The following is an 18,703-nucleotide window of genomic DNA, read 5'->3' on the forward strand; positions in this document are numbered from 1 at the left end:
CAGAACTGCATTTTGTTTTATTTTGTTTTATTTTATTTTAGTTATTTTATTTTATTTGATTATTATTATTATTTTTTTTGGGGGGGGGGGGTTTAAATACCAATCTTTATGAGGTCTATATTCTATGCCTTTTTCCTTAATAATCTCTATCGTTGATAAATTCGTTCATCTGTGTTCTTCAGTCCTTTTCTTTCTTATTTAAGTTTGCACTCTTTGCTTTCCATAATTCTATATCAGGTAATACTTTCAAGGTGCCTCTTGATGTTTGCAGTTTAGCCCCTGCTGTGATTGGAAGATTGATGGCTTTGGTTTGAGGCATTGACTCGTTTGATCTGACTGACGTCTGTACTCGTGTTAGTCAAGACAAAATTAAGTCGTAGGCTGAAGTAGGCCTATGTCTAGGCAATTCAGGCTAGGGGACGTAATTCCGTATGGCGTATAGATACCGCCCATGAGGACATGATCAGACGTCAGACATCTTGATCTGCCTTCGGAGACATTGATGTGATTGCAGTTTCATTACGTTCGTAGCTTGCAGATCTTTCCTTCGGGAAATAAAGATTTGGACTGATGAAATGGAGACTGAACTAGATTCTATATCTATTATCTAAGCATTTGTCGTTCGAAACAGGTTCCCTAAAGAAATATACTCTACGTCAACATGGACAATATCGTGTGTGATATCTAAAGGACTGAAATAGCAAATCACATAATGAGTAAAAATATATCATTTGTTAAAATGTGTGTAGGGCCTAACTGTCAAATTGTTAGTATGAATAAGTAATGTATTCTCTATCTTGGAGGTTGCATATGTTTTTATTTTTGTTAAACCTTCTTCACACCTACAAATTATAGCAATCTCTGCGTCGATATCCATGTGAGGGAATGATAAATATATCCATATCTCCGTTAAAGGGATGGTACAGTTTTGGTTGACATGGTGCTTGAGATTGCCTACTTTTTGTGAGATAAAGAGAAACTTCTTATGAAATATGGAAGAGCATGTATAACTCTAAGAGAGACTCAAAGTGTGTTTGATGAAAATTGTTCTTTAAATGGCTGAAATAATCTTAAGAAAGGGATCCTAATAAAACGTGGGACCCACCTTACATTAGGGATTGCTTTTGTTTTACTTTACTTTTGGATATCTCAGCCACTTCAAAACCGATTTTCATCAAATAAGCTTTTGATTTCTCCTATGAGGGTTGTATGCTCTGTAACATATCATGGGGGTTTCTTAGTATCTCGCAAATCGGTTAAAGCTCAATCCTCATCTCAACCAATACTACCACTAGCACCCCCTTTGCCCTGCGTGCATTTTATGCATTTATTTTATGAAGCATTGATTTTTGTAGGTTGTGCTGATGCTCTAATATTGCTGCTTACTATTTTTTTTTCTGAGTGCTTTCTGCTATCTATCATGAATTTTGCTCTACCCTCTGTATGTTTTTTTTTTGTTTCTCATATATCTACATCTCATTTAATAATAATTAACCCATTTTCTCACTTCTTCCTGGAAAACGTAATTGTATGCAGACTAATCAATCTCTCCCTAGCAGTGGAAATCACCATGTAAAGTCGGATATCAGTAGACTGATTACTGCCTCCACCAGAGAATGTCATGCCAGAATTCCTTGCCGCTTTCTTTTTTAATTATTTCCTCAAACATTAATGTAAACCTTAACTACCTTCAATATCTAGACAGAAAAACTACGCTATGACGAGGAAGACTAATCGGGGAAAAGAACTGAAGAGAAGGGAGTTCTCATTCTCGCCTGTTACGTGCCCCAGATATTCCATTTTGCCATCTGTTAGGCTAATAATGATGAACAGTTTGAGATTCAGACGACCTTAATCATTGCATTAAGAAAATATTTTGCGGGAATTATGTTTAAAGACCCTCTCGCCTATTGAAAAACGACAAGTATTCAATCTTACGACAAAATCTATGATGTCAAGAAAACTAGTTTCAAAACAGTTTCCAGACTTTTGAAAACCCCGATTTGCACATTACCGGTTGTAAAGTGTGTTTAATAATCATTATACATAATGTTTGTGTGTGATTTGTGTGTATGTGTGTGAGTATGTGTGTGTGTGTGTGTGTGTGTGTGTGTGCCAGAGATTCTCCGTGCTCCATTTGCATAACCTTGTAATTACCAGGAACTTTAAAAACATTCAGTCTCAGTATAACACTAGTCTAAACACAAACACCTTTACCTTTTGCTTTACTTCTAGCCGATTAAAAACTCCCAGCAGCATAAAAAGACAATAAAACAAACAAGTTCTGTTTCAGGTTGTTTTATTTCTCCACTTGTAAAAATGAAATCATTATGACAAATCACAGCGTTCTTATCAAAATATGATAAGAATACCGAAAGAGCAGTTAAAGTAATATAATTACATACAAGAGTAATCATGATATCGTATCTAAGGTACAAGTGGAGAGGACCGTCATCAATATTAAAGCATGATAAGCGGTTTGCCTAACTGGGATAGCGGCCTCGAGCGATATGATATCTTGTGCTAAATATACTTCATTTTTGTTTAAACTGAAGGAAAAAAAAAACCCACACACATACATAATATAAGTAACTTATACTTTACATTTTGATAACATTAAGCTTAGGGGGATATCACTAATGGAATGAATAGACAGCGACAAAACAGGAATTGATAACGATGAATAACCAGAGAATAAGAATATATATCTCTTTTTTTCTTTCTTTTTTTTAAACAAAGGGTCCTAAATACATGCAACAGGCTATACCGGTAATCAAACTCCGCTTCAAAACGTCATTCTTAGAACAGTATTGCTGGATCCGCTTGAAAACATTTTGAATGAGGGTCACGTCTATACTCTGTGGTTATTGATGTTACAGTGCCACACACGTGGGCCAGGTAGAATGGGATGAACAATCTTAAAAAGAAAAGTGATGTTATCACCAATTTGAACTCTCTCCCAGTTCACCAGCAGCCTTCACTCAAAAATGGTGCGCACTGTTGATGCAGTTTGGAACTAAGTATGCGTGTCGAAAAAATGTATGTCTTTTATAAAAATGTATGTATCATGCGTGCTTTTGATGACATTGATGTATAACGAGTCACCCCGACGGCACACATGCTTTTCAGTTATGTCATGTAGATAAAAAAGAGGAGAGGCATATCAAGTTTGGGTAGCACTCTCATACCTTGATGCCTATAGCGTTTATAATCATACTTATCAATTTAAGCCTGCTTGGTGTGTAATCATTAATTGAAGACTTTTAAAATAATTTTGGTGTTCAATGGGTTATCTTAAAAGGAGGCTCTCACTGATTTTCACGCCGTATTCGAATGACAGTAATGGAGCTTTAAAAGAAAATAAATCATCTAAAGATGATGTTGTGAAGCTGGAAGTAATGGATCAAAAGAGGGCGGGATGTTGCTGACCACGCAAACTATGAGACACCCAATGCAATATGAAACAATGCAGAAATTGCATGCATTAGACTGTTAAAGAATCAAAACGTTTTGTATCTGTTCAACTCTGTCAATCTGTTCGCGCGTTCAGGATTAGATAGCGATAAGTTATATTTTCTTATGGTTTTAGTGGTCTTTGTCAAATTTTTCTAAAGATAACATTGAAAATTGTCATGTGCCCCAATATTGGAAATGAGGATCAAACAATAAATGTTATGAAGTTATCCTGATAAAACCTATGTCATTTATCAATGGGACACAATGCCGTTCATAAGATGCTGGTGACGTATACGATGACGTCACCAGCATATCATCATCTTCTATCCTCGTTCCTCGATAATCTACTTCAAAGACTTAGATCAAAATGTACAGAAAGCAAAGGGAAAGTAGTTATGCAAAATCTGTTCGCGGATGCTTCTTGAATTGCGAGGTGCTGTGCAGTTGTATGTAAACCTTTAACTGTTTACATGATAATCATTTCTTGTTTGATGAGCCCAACAAACACGTAACTCCTACTTAAAAAAAAAATCACAGTTCGCAGTTATGTTGTCTAAACTCAAAATATTCTCTTTCTGATACAATAAAGCTGGCATAGAAGTTAATACATAATTTGAAAATCTTATTTTATGAATTTCATTGATATTCCTGACTTTTGGAATGTGTTCTAAAGTACCTTTTATTAATCTTTTCTGAGACAAAAACGATATCAAATTTTTTATAATACTTTTGTCTCGTTCTGCAGCAAACTTTTCCAAATGGAGCGGCATAGACCTGAATGACATTCGAGGTAAAAAAAAATAAATTGACAATTTTCCCCAAATCGAGGCACATTTTAGGGTGTCGTTGGAGTGTGTTTTGCATTCTCTGCATATTGATATAGCTTTTAGAAAGATTGATGTTTGCCGTCATATTCATACTATACTTATACAGAATCTATTTTCGATGGTGCATTTTGGCTTTCTCTTCGAGTATGCTGGAGTACTTGTATGCAACAGTCATTAGCATTCCAAAGCCTTGTTCGCCCCTTTTGCCTTTCTTGGCATGGTTGCGTGTATACCTGTTCCCCGATAAATGCAAGATATCTTGGACGCAACAAGAGACTCCGTAATCTGCTCCACAGTGATGGAGCTATGATATTATATCTTGCAGTTATTAATCGAAAGTACCTCTATATAGTTGTTTATACCTGAACAAATCTCTATACTTGGTTTAGCATACACATGCACGTATATAAACATAATATCGACGCACAAACTCATGCATGTGTATTCAACCCTGATTAGTGAAGACGAGGTGTCTCTGTGGAAAAAGAAAATATGAAATTGTATTCATGACACTAGTGCACCATCAATGTGTACAGCACACTAACCAGCATGTGTGTATAAGCCGAGCCCCCTTCAGGTAAAGCAAAATAAAACGTGACCCTCGTTCAATTGTTGAACCCGCGATATTCCCTTGTAGAACTCCTATACGGACTGTTTTTATCTTCCATTCTGAGTTGAGACTGATCTTAACACAGCTTTATTTGAAAAATCTTAACATATTTTGATCTAGACATTAACTAAGAAAAAGAAGTACAAGAAGAAGATGGAGAAGAGGACGACGAAGTAGAAAATCTGAACCTCCGAATACCCGAGTACAGTGTATAAGAAATAACATTGTTACGGTAATGAGGCATTCTATAGCAAGAAGACCTCTTAATCTCCAACCTCTGTCAGTCAGTGGTATAGGGAGACTTGGTGCTTCGTTCGTGTGTATGTGACATGCATGTGGACTGTCAAATGCTGAACACGTTCTGTCTTGGGGTATTGATACGTTAATAAGGTAGGCTGAGAAAGCGATGCCAGAGAAGGGAGAGGGAGGAACTCGCACGTGTCGTAATAGGGGGCCTTCTCGACTCACGATTAATGACGTGCCTGGGGTGACCACTCGCACACGAATTAGGTTTAGTGCGTGATTTACTTTAGGGTAGAGTGATCTACAGATCTAACCAAGGATATAATAATCATCGTCAACCTTCTCTTCGCTTTGATTAGTGTGATGTAAAATCCTTTGCCAGTCATGGTGTGTATACGGTAGAAGAATGTATGTAATGCATGCCGCTACAATACAAGGGCAATTTTACATATTTATACACACGTGTGTCCACACACACTGATGTGCACCCTCACTACTAAGTTTACATACATAATAATGCGCGCGGTTGTGAGCGTGAGTGTAACAATGTATGTCCAATCAAGGTGTAGGCTTTCATCACGACTGCAGAGCCAGCTTCGCCTCCCCCTCTCTCGTTTCATAAAAGTCTTAAAATAATATCCATTAAAGGCACATACTAAAATGTAGATGTACAGATCTGAATTTAAATTTAAACTCAGGGAAACATTTTGAATTCAATTTAAGTTTACTTTGAAATTAAGATATTGGTCTGCATTCGACTCAGTATTCGTATTCACATCTAGAAGAGTATTCGAAGAGACACAAACAAGAGATAAACAAGATGTGACAAACAGACAGTTGGCAGAAATTAGCTCACTCCCCTGACTTGCGACTTCTCCTAGTTTCAGCGTAGCTTCCGGAGCGTGACCTGCTTGAACGGGTTCATACTGCATCAGATACGACATAATGGTGGCAGCCTGAATTCCATCGTTCATGTTTCGTCAAGAGTGGCAGTATGATGGGATCCATTCACTGCCTGCTCAGCACCGTGTCCATGCATTCTTAGCTCCCCGCTCTCCCATTCCCTCTCCCACCCCTGTCTGTTTCTCTCTCTCTCTCCCAACCCGAAGCACCTTCTGATCTGGGAATTCTCCCGCCTGAAACCCCTAGCAAGCGGGAGACTCCAATCTAAGGCTTATTTTTCAACATAGGCTTACAATAAAATAAAGTAAGAAATCATTTCAAGAGGGAGAAATTAAATCTCAAGCGGGAGAACGGGAGATTCTGCAAAAATGGGCTTTCGGCGGGAGATCTCCCGTCGAAAGCGGGAGAGTTGGAGTCTCAACTGCTTTTTCCTACACTTCAATTGTAAAACGCAAGTTGAGGTCTCTTGACGTTTGCAGTGTTACATTCATTGGTACGAGTGGTGCGTGGGGGGGGGGGGAGCATTTCTCGTTTTCTTTCGTCACCCCTTTTTAAGCGTGGTATGGCGGTAGTCGCGTTAGCGTCCAAGGGTAACTGGTAACTCTGCCGTATGATAGCAAAAACGTGTGTATGTGTGTATATGGGAAGTGTGTGTATGTGTGGGGGAGGGGGAATTTTGGGGGTAGAATAATCGTGAATGCATTCATGACATTTTTAAAGTAGTTAGCGATGATCCCATAGACCTTTTTCCTGTATGACATTTTTGTCGCACTTTCCTAGCCCGCAAATCAACGGACACATCGTGGAACCGATTAAAGGCTGCAATGCACTGCAGACAGGGCTCGAAAGTCGCACACTCTCTACTGTACACCCTCACTGTTCTAAATGCGACTAATTCGTTTATCAATCCAGCCTGACACATATGATATGGGGGACCCTGGCTGACACAGATTAGACACAACGCATTTGCATGTACTCCATTGACTAACTTCCCACCTGAACTCGCATGTGATCTGCTAACAACCATTCACGACCATACCTCTGTACCACGTGATTTCAAATGTTGGTTAAGCAGTTTCATCGTTGTCCTGATACATATCTCTCTCTCATTTTTATCCTCCGACATGTTCCTGTCCTTTTTTATTGTTTTCTTCTCTTTGTTTCACCATTTGGTTCAGTCTCTTTCCCTATAAATCTTACTCTACTACCGTCATGACCGTTGTTGTTTTTGTTATCGCTACCATTATGTATATCTCTTTTATATTTATTGCAAATGAAATGATTCTGCTTTCTCCAATACTTACTCCAACAATTTCTTCCTTCATCTCCCTCTTCTCACATGCTGCCATGCGTCTTCCTTCGATCCCTTTTCTCTTGCTCCATTACGTCTCTTCGTCTTCTCCTGGTTTGTCTGACGTTTTGATAATCAAGATGTTCAAAGTTTGGAATTTGAATGACGCAGTGCTATATCCTCTGTATTTTTGTGTTTTTCACAGATGTGGTGCTTGGTGGGAAAAGCAGTAGAACCAAAGCTGTCAAGAAGGTATGCATACTTATAGAGAATCACAATAAACAGTCACTTTTTGTTGTTCTTCCTGCAGAGTGAGGCACATTTAAGTATTGAATGCTACACGTACGCCTTCTCCTTTTGCCTACTGGTTCACTTACTTTAATGTCCCTCATATACCATATATATATAATTTCCCACATTTTGCTGTACCGTATTCCTTATACCATTCAATAATGCCAGGGAAAGACCTCTTTCGCACCTCCCAGCATATACTGTGTAATATAACATCCGTACAGTATATTTCAATTGCCATACTTCAATTACTACTGTACGATGCACATGCGCTCCAAGGCGTCTGCGAAGTACAAGCCTCCTGTCGACGATGATGACGACGACGACGTTGACGATATCGTCTCAAAAAGTTCCAAGAAGACGAAATCGAAGACGTCCTCGGGCAAGCAGAGGCTGAAGGACGTAAAGCCGAAGGTTGTTGACGACGACGACGAAAGCGATGATTCTGATACTGACTCAGATGACGGGAATAAGGACGATGATGATACCTCTGATACCGATGATTCTGATGATGACTCCGATGATGATGAGGACGACGACGACGAAGAAACCCTGATGAATCGATTGTTCAGTATGGTAGGTATATGAAGTGTGACAATAAAGCTTCGAACAATTAATTTCTTTAATGTATTCATCTCAACCTCATGTCTTTTCGTTACTGTTGAAATAATGGTCATAATCCATTTCCATTTCTCTGCATCGTACCACATAAGACATTAGTGCTTGGCTCAAAGACAAACACTGATTAGAACAGCATGTCATCTCGAAACTGTATTTTTTTATTTGAATATAATTACTAAATTACAGCGTAATTCTACTTTTTTCACTGACATTAAGATGGAGCAAAGGCCATAAACCACTTCTTTTACATAACAACACATAATAGATCGTAACTGTTGGCGACATCAGGCCTACAACAGGTTGGGTTAATCATTCCACACTTGATATATGTATACTGCTATCCTCACACTGTATTATCATAATATGAATGTATCATTAATCTATACCAACAAAGAAATCTATTGGTGCTGACAACAGCTGAATATTAATTTGTGCACTTTGAATGCCACTGAATGCCAAAGAGGTCACACGCGCACCGACACAATCGTAAAAAAAAACAAACTCTGAATCGTATACGTCCTTGTGATATTGCAACAATTTCCATTTTCACCCCAGCAATGATTAACCATAATTCATAATTCTGATTCCGCATCTCTCTTCATTAAAAAAAAAAAAGGTTCAGTCACTGATACCGAAGTCAAAGACCAGGACCAAGTCGTATTACAACAAGGACCAAGACCACGATGATGACGACGATGACGAAGATGATAGTGATGGCGAACATGAGAAAGTTAAATCACGCATTCCAGACAAGGTAGAGAAGGAGTTAAAGCAGCTAAAGAAACAAAAAACGAAGTCTTCGACAAAGACGGCTACCAAGAACGTGAAGGAGGAAAATGATGATGATGATAGCGATGACGAAAGTGATAGTGAAAGCGACGACGATGAAGATGATACCACGGATACTGACTCGGACACAGACGAGTCTGACAGTGACAGTGATAGTGACTCAGAAAAAGATAAAGACGATGAAAGCGACGATGAAGAAGACAGTGATACTGATTCGGATGATAGCGATGACGAAAGCGATGACGAAAAGGAGACGAAAACTTCTCGGAAGACTGCTAAATCCAAGAAAAAAACTGCATCGAAAGCTGATGTGAAGGACGAAGAAAGCGACTCTGACAGCGACGAGAGTGACTCCGACGACGAATCTGATAGCGACTCTGAGGACGATTCCGAGAGTGATGATGGAAGTACTTCAGACAGTGATGACACTTCAGATAGTGATTCGGATGATTCCGACGACGACACGTCAGACAGCGATACGGACAGCGACACGGAGAGTGATTCGGAGAGTGACGACACTGATGACGACAGCGATGAGGAGAGTGACGACGATAAAGAAGGCGAGAAAGATAGCGATAGTGACAGTGACGATGAGGATGACGATAATGACAAAGTTGAAGATCTCGTTAATGAACTGGCGGCTGAACTCAAGAAATACAAGAAAAAGACAGGTAATTAGCCATGCGTTTTGTTTTAGTAGTATTCCATCTGTCCTCGCTGTGGCAGACACTATTCAGTGCCCCATTGCAAACAATACTTTCTTCGCAATTTATTCATTGTGCCCAAGCCTAGTAATTCAGTAAATTGTTTTGATTTTCAATTATATCTATACATTCATCTATTTCTCGGTTTCATGTCTGTATATCCTTGAAACACTTTCTCTTTTCCAAAGATTTAAAGGCTTTAATGTATATTTACCATTTGCAGATGAAACAAAAACCCAGCTTTAGTGCTTCAAAACAATTCAAAAATGTGAGTTAGGGATAGAAACAAAAAATGTAAAAATGTTAATCAGTATAATCAATATTTACAAGTATTGTTAGATATACAAAATGTGAAAAATAGATAATAGAATTGTTTCTAGAATAAACCGTCTAGAGTTATGGTCTATTGGGAGAATTACTGATATCTCCTTACATTCTAGGCTTTACTGCGTAATTTCTAAATGGTGGGATAATTTGTGATACAACTGACCTACACATGCATTAAATGTGATAATTCAAACATTTTCGAATCACTGCTCCCAGTGGTAAACAAAACCTTTAATTCCGAGGTCACAACTCCTTAGTAAGCATGTTTTCAATGTTATTATCGTCTCCTACACCTGTCGCTGTATCAAGAATGTTTACTCTATTCCGCCTTTGCTCTCATTCCACTTTACTACCACTCAGGGTGATCAATTCAGCAACCAATCAGGCAGTCGATTGGCTGATCTCCTTGATTCTTTTATGCCACATTGTACTCTGTTATCGATCTTTTCTGCTCAGTTCAGGAAACGTAGAAAGATGGATAGATATTGCGTCAAAAAATTGAATTTGTAAATGAAACGATATGCTTCATTCATCATGATTTTATATATTGAAATCAATAACTCTCTCTCTCTCTTCTTTCTCTTTTTTTTTTTTTGGCAGGCAAATCAACCAGTCCGACGACGAAAAAGTCATCTTCTCGGGAGAGCAAAGATGACTTAACGGATGAGCTGACCAAGATGGCTAAAAAGCTCAAAAAGTTAAAACGCAAATAAGGTCACATCGCGCACATAGTGTGCTTAGCACTGCTCAATCACCGGGGTTAACTAAGAGGTAATCTGCAATTTCAAGTTAGATATGCTGCCGTCTGAAAAAAAAAAGAAGGAATGAAACCAGATGTCGCGAGTTTCCAACAATCATAATTATATACTGGATATAGCATCAACTGGGATACCGCAAAATGTTGTACGAGTTATATTGCATGAGTGAAAGAAAACAGATGCAATGAGGACAATGTTTTCTGGCATTCCATGTTCGAAGGCCATTCAGTATCATTCGTACTATTTATAGATCAAACACAATTTACCCCTCTGTTGGAATCTTAGCGAATGAAATAGGGCGTCAGATGATTATAAGGATTAGTGTATCACAGCATGAACAGGAGAGTCAACCTATTTTACTCGAAACTCGGTGGGATTTCAGATGCCAAGGCTTAGTTCTGCAGCGACGACCGAAAAAGAGAGTGGTTATCCAGCAACATGAGACGACATGAAGATTGGACGCTATAGATTACTAGTAGTACCATGACCCGTGGGGGAAATGACACTTCCAACCTATCAAGTCCGTGGGGAATTTTACTCATGAAATTATCATCTCAGTATCACTAAACTGAAATTTCTGAATTTCATTTTATACTGGAGAAAGGTCAGCTCGAACCGGTTAAAGAGAACCAAAACTCAAATATAAATTTGAATTGTGTGAAAGCAGCAATATTAGTAGAACAAATTAATAAAAGTTTGAGGAAAATCGGCGAATCGATTCAAAAAGTTATGAATCTTTTAACGTTTCAGTGCCGTCATCGCTGGAGAAGGAGACTACTACATTTTATGACGTCATTATGGACAAAACTGTAAAGAGAATATAAAGAAAATTCAACTTATTTCCACTTTTTTTGCCATAATGAAGGAGCACTTGACTTAAATATTCCAGAAGGTAGGGGGAATAATATTTCCTTGACATACGTAAGTAAGTCGATGGGATGTATACTTTTCGGAAAAAATGAACATTTGTGATATTTTTCGTTATATAAGTGTATTTTTCCTAAATTGTTGTCCATAATGACGTCATGAAGTGTAGTAGTCTCCTAATATCCAACCATGACGGCACCGAAACTTTAAAAATTCATAACTTTTGAGTCGATTGTCCAGTTTTCCTAAGACTTTCACTGATGTGTTCTACTAATATTGCTACTATCACTCAATTCATATTTTTATTAGGGCTTTGGTTTCTTTTAATGTCATAAAATATATACCCCCTCCTACACACACACACACACACACACAAACACACACATACACACTCACATGTAAGGAACTCAAATATTTGCCAGCTATGAGAGAAAGAGAGGAACCTTCTAAATTTTGTGGCCAATAAGAACCACGTTTTAGTAGAATTCTGCAATCGACCATAACAAGTGTGTATGAACACATAAACGATAATTTCTACTCTTCTCTACGAAACACGGCCGATTGAAAATGATAATGATAAGAAGAATCATGACAAACAGATACAGCACTAAACCATGCATGGACATTGGGTCTTCGGAAATTGGTACGTTACTGACAAGTTCTGCCAAGCCGTGTGGGGACACGTTTGTATTGCACAACTGAACGCTTTGTAAATGATAATGTTGAACGTTTTAATGTCTTATAGAGAAGATAGTATTACTTACATTTCATGTGTGAAAAACGAAACAATCTTCAAATACGATGAATACACGAACTATGCACATACAAGTGACTGAGAATGGTGCACGAATGAAGCAATTCATTACACAAATCAATATGATGGAGTAGACTTCACACGCAATCCAGCAAGAACCGCAAACAAAACAAAAGTTCTATTTTTTAACGCACTAATTGAGTCAGAAAACAGTAGCTATCAACTTTTCTTTCACAAAGATTTAAAAATACTGGATGGAAATCGTCTTGCTATATCTTTATTTGTTACTTTTGTACAGAAATGAGATATACATAAATGATAAGAATTAATATAAATCACAGGGATTAAAACACGGTGTAAAAATTATGAAAATAAAACTGCGCGCAACTGCAACGATAATTTACTATTTGCTATAAAGAGTACTGTTCTGACGATGAAAACAAGAGTTTGTGAGACGTCAACATAGGACACATGCATGATGAGTTTTGTGGCCAACAGCAGTCGAACTCTCAAGCTAATCAGTTCTATCTCAATTGCAGCTAAGCCTCTGATTCAAATTCCCTTATTCCGAAACGGTAGCGCTGTGATAAGTTTGATGACAAAGGTAACGCCGCCTGTTTAGCAGCGGCATTTGAGTGTGATGCTTCTACTAATGATGTGTTGTATATATTGATACGTTCTTCAATTTTTTGTTTTGTATATTTGTAAGATTGTAAAGTTCAAGAGATCAGTTAAAAAAAGAGAGTTTTTTCTCTCTTTCAGACCAGTATCGCAGAAAGATGAACAAACACTGAATATAAGCCTTCGAGGGAACACCAAGAGTAGATATCATGTACAAATATCATACATACAGATGATCTCATTATATTACCTGCTTACTGGTATATATATCTTTGAAATAATATGGACAGGTAGGGAGAATCGAATGCTGCAGATTTATGGGACAGCGATCGGAATTGTGAGTCAGTGTATTGCAATCAAATCTATACTTTGTTTAAAAAAAGAGACAATCAAAGAAATAAAACCTCAATGAAAATAATTGGTGTAATGGCAGGGTTCTCCGTAAGTACAGTGCTAACAATGAACAGACTCTCCAGGATGAATAAAACCATGTTGTTAGTATCATAACATCATCATCATAATCTTATCTTTGAATAGGACATGAAGGAATGATACTAACAAAAGGGTGAACAAAACCATGCTGTTGGTATCATTACATTGTCATCATAAGATCATCTCTTAATATGAAATTAAGGAATGATACTCGTAACAAATTGCTCTCTGATCTAACATGACTATATAAGACATTGATGAGCTGGTTATCCTCTTTCGAAAGTGTCCACAACGTGATCACGTGTTGATATTACAAGATGCAAATGGTACCAAATTGGATTCATCTTTGCCCTGTTCAACCACCGCCTATGTTACGCAGCGGTAGTTCAATGAAAGCAGCAGTTTTTTCTTTAACGTATTTGAGGGTGTTCACATTTTCTAGTTTTACTTTTTATCTATATGGCCACATTTTACTTCTGTCATGGAATGTTTCAATTATGTCTGTGGCAAAATGTTGGAATATTTGAATTAGGTATAAAGAGGTGTTTATATACTACTTTTATGTAAAACTGCAGTGAATATTTTGATACCTGGTATATGTTTTCAATATATACATTTGCGATCTTTATGGGTTTCGTTAGACATGCCTGGTATTACAGGGCTGACTTTACACATTCTTTGTTCCTAACATCTGTCAAGACAGATATGTAGGCCTTCTAGAAGACTGTAGGGCATGACGTTGAAGTACTTCAATTCCTAGATGAGAGTCGACAAAAAAAAGAGGGAAAACACCGACATCTAACCTTAATCTTAATTCTCCTCTAGAGATTCCTCCCACATTTAGAACTCTTGTCTGCGTCTAGTGGGAATATCTTCGCATAAAATGGCTTAGCTCCCTTCGCTTGATGTGATGAGCAACTAGATTAATGTATTTCGTGTGGATGCATCACGCATGTCACGTAATGGTATTCTAATGCTAATGCCGACCATGTGCACAGAAGTCACGTCATCGTGACGTTTTGATTTTCACACTGCACCGTTTTATGCAAGGCAGAAAATACGTCAGCAAACAGCGGGCCGATTATTGGCTGTTTGGCTTGTCCAGAGAATATTTGGTGAAAAGTAAAGAATTATCGTGCGAAGATTAATCACAAAACAAAAGCGTACAGTTTGTTTATGAGCTGCTATGAAGGATGCACTACTCACTTTGAATAATTTATTTTCTGTACTTTCTTACAGACTTTTAGTTTGGCATTCCAATAACTGAAATGCCGTTGTCGCGAAGAGGCAGATAGAGACCTTAAAATAAATCTCAACTTGAAACCTGTTCACCTTCAGTGAATGCATCCATTACTAGTTTAATTTACTGTATCTGCAAGAAAAAAAAAATAGCCATAATGACAGAATAGTCGTTTGTTGAATACCTGAGGGCAGTAGCTAAATTGTGTACTAGTAATTCTATTCCTCAGTTCATGAAATAATTGAAAGACTAGAACAAACTATATTGTAGACTATCACAACGGCGAAAACCAGTCTATCAGAAATATTATGCATAACAGCCTTAAAAGTAGTCCCAAATAAGCAATATCAATGCTGTAAATCAGTAAGTTATTGATACGTATTTTTACTCGTCTTTGACAAAGCATGGTTTTTCTTACAAGTTTTGTAGTGGAGTTTTTGACTATTTATAAGCGAGGAGTGTGAAAAAAGGTGGATCCGCGGTCGAAGAAGAGTGGATATGAAATCTTGCCCTACTTTCAGACTGTGTTACTAACCTTTTCTCGTATTAATTCTAAGGCGTTCGCAGTGCAATATTGACGTCCATAAAAATCATGGACGCGAACTCGTTTGAAGTGTTTTGACAGGAAACAAAGAATATTTGCTATGAAGAACGGTAAATAAATTATCTAGCACTGTAGCAACGCACTCATTATTGTCGATGACATCACGTCTTTTGCTACTTGGTGTTGTTGATGTTGACGGTGGTGGTGGTGGTGGTTATGATGGTGCTTATGTGGTAGTGATGGTGGTGATGAAGGTTGTGGTAATGTTGACAATGGTGACAGTGGTGTTGATGGAGGTGGTGATGGTGGTAAGGATCATGGCGGTGGTAGAGATGGTGGTGTTGGTGGTTGTGGTGATGGCGGTGATAGTGGAGGTGTAGGTGGTAGCTGGTAATGGAGGTGGTGGGGATGATGGTGATAGTGGTGACGATGATTACAGTGGTAAATATTGTGTTGCTGATGGTGGTGGTTATGGTGATGGTGGTAAGGATGGCAGGGTGGTAGTGATGGTGGTTGTGGTGATGGCGGTGATTGTGGAGATGGTGGAGGCGGTAGTGGTAATGGAGGTGGTGGGGATGAATGATGGTGGCTGTGGTGACGATGGCGGTGGTAGGAATCGTGCTGCTGATGACGGTGGTAACTGAGTTGGTGAGTTGTTGTGGTAGTAGTAGTAGTAGTAGTAGTAGTGAGGCGGTCGCATACAAGATGATGATAGGGCTAAGTGACTAGGCGGCGATACTGGTGATGATGAAATCATTGTAATCGTAGCCAGGAAGAATGACCAAGCTAGATGCGATGGTTATGACCAGGAATGCCAATAGTGTGTCGGTTTGGGTATTTAGATGATAAATAAAATGTTATCAATGAATGTTAATGTTGTCGAAAGAGGTGGTGAAGGTGATGATGGTCCCAGATAATATCATAGTAATTGTGGTGGTCAAGATGGTGAAGGCAATGGTATGACTGTGGTGAAGAGAGGTAGATGACACTTATAGCTAACTGATAGGTAAGGTTGGCTAAAATATGGCAAAAGAGGGGTAGTGTTGGAAGTGGCTGTGATGGTTATCCTGCTCTTGATGTTCATGGCAAAAGTTCAGTGGAAGAGGTGCAATTACAACGGAGTGCGGGCATATGAGATATTGAGATATATGTAGTTGCTGTCTTGGCGTCATATTTGGTATATATACATACAAGTATCCACATCAGTAGTGTGTATTAGCAAAACTTCAGGAATCTGCACCAGAGCAGAGTACACGACATACTTCATCATATTGTGAGGGAAAGGAAAAGCAAAAGGAACCACTTATACACCATTAACAGATTTCGAATTAGTAGACTGCCAGGAACCAACAGAGGACATCCCCCCCCCCCCCTACAGAAACAGAGATATCATTACAGTATGTATTGCTGTTATACACACAACAAAAAGTATCCCCTCCCCTAATCAAAATGGCGTACTGTAGTAACTTTTGAACGAGTGAATTCGTCAGGGATGAGAAGGCTAATTTATCATTACAGTGATATTAACGATTATTGTAAAGATAACTTAGCAGTTTCATCCCTGATGAAGGGGGAAGTCCCCGAAAACTTGAAATTTCAAGTAATACAAATTGGCAGTTAATGCATTTTCCCATTGTGTCAAACCCTATACACTTGTACTACCATTACTGCCAATATGTGTATAATATATACATACAGTATATATATACATCTCTCTATATATATCTCTCTCTCGATATATATATCATATATATATATATATATATATATATATATATATATATATATATATATATATAATACACATACATGTACATTGTTGTAACATGCAAACATCTCATATTCATTCAAAGATTAGCATCTGCTACTGTGCTGACTTGTAAACATGTAATTGAGACAAGTTGTGAAATTTCATGAATTTTACTTTCAGATCTCAACACAAATTTTCTGCATCAAAATGTCAAATAATGGTAGACATTTCAGGATCAATACTGGAAAGGATATGCAAGGAAAAAAAAAAGAGAGAGAAAAATTGCTCTCATAATTCAATATTCACATCAAAACTGAATATAAAACAGTCCAGGTCACATTCATTCACGAAATGAGTGCAGATAGTGACCAGCTACGAGACTTATTACAGGTCTCATCAAAATTGAAAACACAAAACTTTCTATGTTCCTGCACACAGAGTCAGACATTCATTCTCTTCTTCCTTTCTCCTTTGGCCTTTTTCACGGCCTTGAATTTCTATAGCAGATATACGGACAATCCACACAGACAAGCTGACAAAAGATTCAAATAGTATCTTCCTTTCTAGTCCGCTGTATTCCATGGGGAATATTCCAGGGTACCACTGGTTAAACTCTGCAAACACAGGTGTGCTATTCCAGTTGTACCTAGCATGTAGAGATGGCTCCCCTTTAATTAACCCATAGAAGACAAGTCCCAAGTGTACACAGGCAGGTGTCTGTGGGAAATGTGTGTTGTAGCAAAATCAGCCCGTCCTCAACGGATTAATACAGTACTCGAATCATTTCTGCTGCGTCCTTCCATGTTACTGGGGAATCCACAAAGGTGATACGAGTCAGGATCCCGCCAGAGGATGCGTCACTTCATCATTTGGAAGAGTAATGTTATGGCGAAAATAAACAATGATAGTGTTGAAGTATGTCTCGTGCCAGTTACACTGCAGAAATAGTTTCCCCAGAAAGGAATTGTGCATGTACATGCATGGGCCATCCATCCATATTTAATATGCAGTCACCTCAGTGTCTCACCTTGCCAACTCATCATCATCTTCATTTCTGTGGAACATCGCAGAAAGCATCCCATTTTGATGCTTTATCACATGTAAGGCAGCTTACACTGTTGTACGGTACACTGCACACATTTGTATGGTTTAAAGGTAATGGCAAACTGGTGTTATATACAGTAGAACAAATATTGCACGGTCTTGTGGTAGCCAACAGGGAGCCCATCATTTTCTGTTCTTTTTGTACGTAACACAAAAAGTAATTATATGTACAATAAAAAATGTCCAAAGGTTAGAAAAACTAGAAATGTCACTTTGGCGATTGGTGTGCCTCCGCTATATTGCATTATTCTCCCAATAAGTACAGTTCATATTGCCAATATGAGACCACAACATAATATGACTGGCAAATAATAACTTTCTGGTGATTATTCACCAATTCCAGTGACAATACTTAAAGCCACTTTCAGCATATGGAAAATGGGTGGAATTTTAGCATTTTCACATGACTTTTGTCCCCATGGCTTAAAGCTTTCCTAGAGAATCTTTATTTGGTAATACATGCCTACACTAAGTTTCATGAATATACATTCAGGCATTGCAGAGATAAGGGGGGGGGGGGGGAAGTACTGAAAGTTTAGCAGATGACCTTGCCATGACCTTTGACCTTTAA

At 38.2% G+C, this 18,703-nt stretch overlaps 1 protein-coding gene across 1 annotated transcript in view; it reads left to right on the forward strand.

Moving 5' to 3' along the window:
- Positions 1-15,401, forward strand: part of LOC139710966 (uncharacterized) — a 73,682-nt gene extending 58,281 nt beyond the window's left edge. Inside the window, exons 6-9 of the mRNA XM_071622885.1 lie at positions 7,536-7,582; positions 7,901-8,197; positions 8,859-9,702; positions 10,663-15,401. Of these exons, the coding sequence (XP_071478986.1) occupies positions 7,536-7,582; positions 7,901-8,197; positions 8,859-9,702; positions 10,663-10,775 (1,301 nt within the window). The 3' untranslated portion in view covers positions 10,776-15,401. The remainder of the gene's footprint in view (positions 1-7,535; positions 7,583-7,900; positions 8,198-8,858; positions 9,703-10,662) is intronic.
- Positions 15,402-18,703: the final 3,302 nt, after the last annotated feature.

This window comes from Diadema antillarum, unplaced genomic scaffold, assembly GCF_040938485.1.
Source record: "Diadema antillarum isolate AM-2024a unplaced genomic scaffold, OU_Dant_1.0 seq00001595_RagTag, whole genome shotgun sequence".
In the NCBI taxonomy this organism is placed as follows: domain Eukaryota; kingdom Metazoa; phylum Echinodermata; class Echinoidea; order Diadematoida; family Diadematidae; genus Diadema; species Diadema antillarum.